The following is a 6,598-nucleotide window of genomic DNA, read 5'->3' as shown; positions in this document are numbered from 1 at the left end:
GAAAGAAAAACACTTTGAAGATAGATAGATATATAGATGCATACTATACATTACGGTGTACGGATACAGGACGGATAAGATAGTTACATACAGTACATGTGCTCACTAGTTACTTGACATTACTGTAAAAATAAAGCTTTGAACATGTACACTGAATACAGGCAGAATATCCTTTCTGAAGTTGTGTTTGTGTTTTATGGCCATAGCATGAAGCTACTATGAAGGCTTACTGCTTGGAGGTATCTTGAGGTATCCTTACTAGTGCAGGTTCAGTTGTAAGTTTAGGAACATTTCATATAGATTTTTCCATTCAGCATTTTTTTTACTTCTAGGACCCCCCCGAATACAAATCCACCTGTTTCCAATTTTTTCCTTAATATTTAATGGCAAATCCAAGATGGCTGCCATTGTGTACAGAACATTCGCCATTAATGCTGTTTTAAGGATTTAATTTCTTCAGTTAATCTTTTTTTTTATTTCCAGGACAACATTTAATAGAAAACCACTTGTTTCCAATGTTTTGCTTGTTTTTTAGTGGGAAAATCAAGATGGCTGACATCATATTTGGCAAAATTGGCATATTTCAGCCATTATTGACTTTTATTGGTAATATTTGTTACATGACTGAAGTCAGCCATCACATAAACTAAATCCATTACAAAATCCAAGATGGCCAACATTTCATATAGCAAAATCAATATTAACATAATGATTTCAGGTCTATAAAGCCATTCACTTGTGAATATTTAAGCACATAAGATTGTGTGCAGGTCCAAATTATTGTTCAAACAAAAATTACTATGAATCAATTAATGTACAGTACCTGTTATGCAGTGCTACCTGTACAGTAGTATTGCATATGCACTGGTTTGGCTGCCTATTTCAAGGCCAAGGTCTACAAAGTTGCTTCAGGGTCGGCTTCAGCTTATCTGAAGGCTATGAAACCAAATGTTCTGCCTGGGATGCTGCATTCTTCCAATTCCAACAATCTTGCCATGCTCTCTGCTCACAGAACTAGGCTCTTTGGCATGACAGTCAGTGTACACCCATGACCCTAGTAATGGCCACACTATCATACCTTTGTAAGACCTTTGGCATCATGAAGTATTGCTGGCACACATGTGAATGTAAATTGTGTCTGCCTCCAAAAATGTTGGGGCCCACAAAAGATTTGATTTTTGGGCCCCCATAAGGGCCCCTGTCAGTGCTGTCAGTGCTTGGGCCCTTAGAATCTGTAACATCTTTCCTCTCCTAGCTGCGCCGATGTCTGTGTCAATGATGCTACAGAGTATTCTCTCTATATTAATGTGTGGAATGAGTTAGTCCTATTGCCCACTCTTCTGGATAGTTCTATGAAATGAATTAATAGGATTGTTTTGTACTTCCTGATCAGTCTATAGAGTTTAGTTGGAGGCAACAGGCCTTTTTTTGCAACTGGCAAATTGCAAGCCAATCTTTGCGCACAACATTTAAGGTGTGTCACCCCAAACTTCAGATGTTCTACCTCTGAGACTGAGGCATCGTGAGGATGGACAGAGGGCTCCACTCCTGTCATAAATCACACCGGCTCCACCTGCTGCTATGCTATTGAGATCAGGGGTCAGTCAGTTCAGATATAGATGAGATCTAGGTTATTTGCTTGTTCAAGGGTTTTTGGACACCATGTTGAATTTTGGCAAAATATGAGATAAATGTTGATAATGTGCCTATCAAAATATTACCAATAGGCGTACAATACTGCAGAATGGCTTTATAGACCGTAGCCCCTTAATGCACGCCTTACCTCCTGTGGCATGCTGTAATAGTCATTGAAAGTTAACTACCATAGCACTACAATACTATGAAGTTTTGTATTAGTAATGCACTACGACTTGGTCATTGCCATTCTGGTAACAGCAAATTTATAACGCCATGTCTTAATGGGTTAAAACACTAAAATGTCCTTATTTTGCTATAATGTCAGCAATCTTGGATTTTGCTTCTGAAAGTTAAAGGGAAAATAAAAACAAGTTGTTTTGTATTCAGAGAGGGTCCTACAAATAAATAGGATAAGACACATTACCTGGTCATAAAAAGAGCCGTTCAATGCCTTTTCTGATGTCATGTTGAATTTTTACAACAGATTGAATAATTTTTGAATGAAGTTCATGTAATGGCTGACTGAACAGTCCTTTATCCATTGTGAATATTACAAATACAAGAAAAAACAATGACTTTAGATACCTTAAAACACCAAATACATAATTTATGCTACATGTCATGTCAGCCATCTTGGATTTTGGTACTAAAACTTGAGGGACGGGGGTGGAAACAGGTTGTTTTTTGTTCAGGGGGTGTAGGAAATATAAAAAAAACACCAATTCCAAAAATGTATATGACATGTTTCTTTCAATTACATTCAATTGTGTTAGAATATGACCATATATCCGCCATCTTGGATTTTGGGCGTTTCCACTTCAGAAAAAAATTGGAAACAGGTGGATCTGAAGACTATGGGGTCTGTAGTTGATAAAAAACACAATTTGGAAAAATCTATATGAAATGTTCCTAAACCTTATTTTTGAGACAATTGAACCTGCACTATACTGTCTGTATGATCTAAGACACATACTCAGCTGAATGCAACGCACTTAGTTAGGTGTCTATGTTACATACCCGTTTCAGCAGCCTCTTGTTAAATTATTCATCGTGAGAATAAACATACAGAAGATCCCAGATGGAACTGTGGAGGGATAAACAGACAGCCTTTACAGAGCCCTCCAATCCTCTCAAATCAATGTAGACACCCCTCCTGGTTAGTCACCCATGAAATATTTACAGTGTATACATACGGGCTATATATTACAAAAATGCAAATACTGTAGAGCAGGGGTGAATTAATATCAAAACATGCATAGAATATATACAACCAAAAGGGACATTAATCAGTGAATGCTTCTAAAAAATACATCGAATTGACCATTATACTGACAGTGATACAAAGACTGTCCAAGGATTTAGAGAAGGAGCATATCCTCCGTCCTCCTGTCCTTGACTATCTGGGGTGTCACCGGACAGGACAGGATGAAGACATGCCAACATCAATACCTTACTGGTACGGGTCTGAATAAAAGCACAAACTTTTTCCTCACATCATAATGAGCTGCTCCAGTGACTCTCACCCTGCGACCAGTCTCTGATGTATAATCCCAATCTTGGACTCGTATTCTGGAGTACAGGGTTTCCTGGTGGACCGTCAGTCATCAGGGGCCGATTTTTTTTTTTTATGGGATTTTGTGGTTTATTTATTATAGGACAGTGACAGAGGGACAGGAAACAAGTGGAGTGAGAGAGATGGGGAAGGACCGGCAAATGACCTAGGCCAGAAACGAACCCGGGTCGCCAGCGTAGTAACCCAGTGCCCAACAGCCACAGGGCCATCAGGGGCCGATTTTGTTGGGTTTTCTTTTTCCTTAGAAAATGGCCCCCAATTTAAAAGCGGTAACACAAAAAACGCCCAGGTCCATTTTTTGTTGTTGACCTAGACCAGCCGTGTATAACCCCCCAACATGACCTGGCTCCTTTCTCTCTTTTCTCTCTCTCTAACTGGGAATCATCAGTGTCCTAATAGGAGGTGAATGAAGCAAGAGTTGCAGTCATATTGCAGTGTTACCATCTTTGACACATCCAGGTGATCTGACAGATCCTGTCACTGCGACCATGGCAATAGAGATGTCAAGGTACAAAGGCGGGACTCTAAGCAGTCAGACATGGAGATTAATAATTAGTGTCACGATGAAGGTACAAAGAATAGATCTCTTAAGTGTAAGTAGTCAGACTAGACAGTTAGTTTCTATGAGTGACATATTCACTCCAACTCCGATAAGTGTGTCACCATTTGGGGCAGCCATGGAATCGCAGTTACGAGTTGGATTAGATGTGGTCCTGCCGTGGCTTAATGGGAGAGCACTCGTCTACTATATGGCCAACCCGAGTTCGATTCTGGCCTTGGTCCTTTGCCAACCCTTCCCTGTCTTTCTCTCCCAAACATTTTCCGTCTCTCTCAAATTGTCCTGTCATTAACAAAGTCTAAAATACCAAAAAAAAATACTTAAGAAGAGTTGGATCAGACAAAATGTCAGAAGTTGAGCTCCCCCACACTGACAGCTAAGGGAGTGAGTGACCAGTCAGTCCTAAATTATCACCTGTGACTACAATTCCCTTGAACTCTGTGGGCACTGTTCAGACATACCGCTTCATCACCCTTCCTCCCTGGATTAAATGCAAAGAAAATCTCACTCTCACTCTGAGGAAGGGTGTCAGTCCAAAACATCTGACTGTGAGGTGATAAAAAAAACAGATTAAAAGGGATTAACGGGTTAAAAAGGGAATCTGTTGAATTGAATGCTTGCTTTATTAAATTAGGCTTACATTTTTCATCAACAAACGTTGAGAACCCACTGTAAGCATCACAGGCAAAGACAAACTGCTGCATGGGCATAATCCGTCCTTGATCACTGGCTGCCACTTCCTCATTCTCTTTAAATGCAGAGGCGTAAATGTGTCAAGTTTACTGTGGAACTCTCCACGAATAATCTAATGGTTCACTTTTTCCATCCCTGGTTCTCTTCAGCAGGGAAACAGAAAGCTCCAGGAGGACATCGGCCCAGGTCCGGCCTGGTAGGCATACCTGGCTCCGCAGGCTCCACCACCCTTCCCCTGGCCCATCTCCATGGAGCCGGCGCAGGGACCAGCATGGACGAGTACTGGGGCCTGGAGCTCTACCGCTCCTGGTGCTGCCCCAGCGTCTGCAAGGTCTACCCGGACATGCAGCTGAGGGGCGACCAGCTGGGCGACCGCAGTTCCAACAGCCCCCACTGGGTGGCAGCACCGCCAGAGGACTGGCAGCCCGTGCTCCACTCGCAGGACCTGGTGGACATGGAAGAAGAGGCCCCTGGGGATTCTCTGCCTTGGCTGGGGGGCAACCAACCACCTCAACACCCACATCCTCACCACCACCACCACCACCACCATGATGATGGCTACATGGAGATGGACACCAGCCTGCCGGGGCTGGACTCCATGAGGGAGCTGGACTCCATGAGGGGGCTGGACAGGCTGTCCAACTCCATGCTGAACGGCTACCTGGAGACCAAGCTGCTGGAAGTGTACCGGCAGCACCTCCAGGACAGCCTGGCGCGCGGCGCCGACGCCTCCGTGAGCCCGGGCATGGTGGTGGTGCCCACTGTGGTGGTGGACAGCCCTGTGGCGGCAGCGGGGGTGCCCAGCAGAGGGCAGTGGGGGGTCGATGGGGATAGGCCCACCACCTCAGACTCCATTCACTACCTCAGCACCTGCGGCCTGAGGTCAAACTCCCACTTCAGCTCTCCCGAGCTCAGGATCTCTGACGTTCAGTCTGATCATGTGAAGGACGAGCAAAACCAACAATGAAAATATGACCTTTTCTCTTGCTTAAGCCTTGTGCTACCATGACACACAGTAAAAGAAAATACTATGTCAATGTAACTTTTTAAAAGATATTTGTGTGGCTTTTTGGACTGCGAGAGAGGGACAGGAAATGAGTGGGGAGAGAATTGGGGAAGGAGTGGCCAATGAGCCAGGACAGAATTGAACCTGGGTTGCCGGTGTGGTGGCACAGTGCCCTAACGCAGACCCCCACAGTAACAACAATTCTGTTGTGCGCTCTGTTGTGTGTTCTGTTCATTTTTGTTGTACAGAGCTGTGTTATAATGTCAATGGTAAGTTCCCAGGTGCGCTTACATTATTAATTGATGATTATTATTACTATTATTATTAATCTGACCTCATACCATAACATAAGCAGTTGAATGTAAGACAGTATTTCAACATGATTCTGTGTCGGGGCTCGAACTCGCCATTATCAGGCTCAAGGCCAACAGCTTAACTGCTAGTCCATTATTGCGCAAGCTGATGCTGCTGAGATCCTCAGTGTCAAATGGCCTCTACAGTTCCAATTTACACTGTTCAAAGACTTTGTGTTAGTTTCCCAGCTCTGCTAAAAAAATAAGTGTGCATTCCAATATGCGGCCTCCGATCCTCCACTTGTGCTTGTGGCCTCACTCCGCCTCCTGGCCCCACCTCCATGGAGAGAACAATAAAGTTTCCCCGCTGTCTGCCTAGCCACAACAACTTTTGGGGGACTGTTTTTCATCCACCATCCGAATTGCAAATGAGAAAATGGCATAGGAATTGTGCTTTTGCAAGATGTTTAATTAATTTTCTGTCGTCTGTGACATCAACATGAGGTCACAAGCAGGCAAGTAAGCAAGGGAGGACGGAAGTCTGCTTATTCGAATGTACTCTCTGTGTCAACCTGTGTTGTTTGTCATTTGACTTGCAATTAAAAATGCAAATATCTATAATTGAAACTACTGCATCATGAGTCTGGAGGCCAATTGATTCTATGTACATTTTCATACCATGTTCCAGGAAGCACAAAGGTCATGTCTTCACTGGGGATTGAACCTGCAACCTTCATGGTTCAAGCCTAGCCATTTAACCACTACTCCATGATGACCACATCTTTCAAATTGACATCTAAAGTGTCATTTGGCAGATGGTTATCAGAGTTATCGAG

At 43.4% G+C, this 6,598-nt stretch overlaps 1 protein-coding gene across 1 annotated transcript in view; it reads left to right on the top strand.

Moving 5' to 3' along the window:
- si:dkey-237j10.2 (uncharacterized protein LOC568721 homolog) overlaps positions 1-6,389 on the top strand; it is an 8,523-nt gene extending 2,134 nt beyond the window's left edge. The window contains exon 3 of the mRNA XM_063202639.1: positions 4,613-6,389. Within this exon, the coding sequence (XP_063058709.1) occupies positions 4,613-5,430 (818 nt within the window). The 3' untranslated portion in view covers positions 5,431-6,389. The remainder of the gene's footprint in view (positions 1-4,612) is intronic.
- The last annotated feature ends 209 nt before the right edge of the window (positions 6,390-6,598 follow it).

The sequence above is a fragment of the Engraulis encrasicolus genome, chromosome 7 (assembly GCF_034702125.1).
Source record: "Engraulis encrasicolus isolate BLACKSEA-1 chromosome 7, IST_EnEncr_1.0, whole genome shotgun sequence".
Classification (NCBI taxonomy): domain Eukaryota; kingdom Metazoa; phylum Chordata; class Actinopteri; order Clupeiformes; family Engraulidae; genus Engraulis; species Engraulis encrasicolus.
This window is presented reverse-complemented; position numbering and strand designations above follow the sequence as displayed.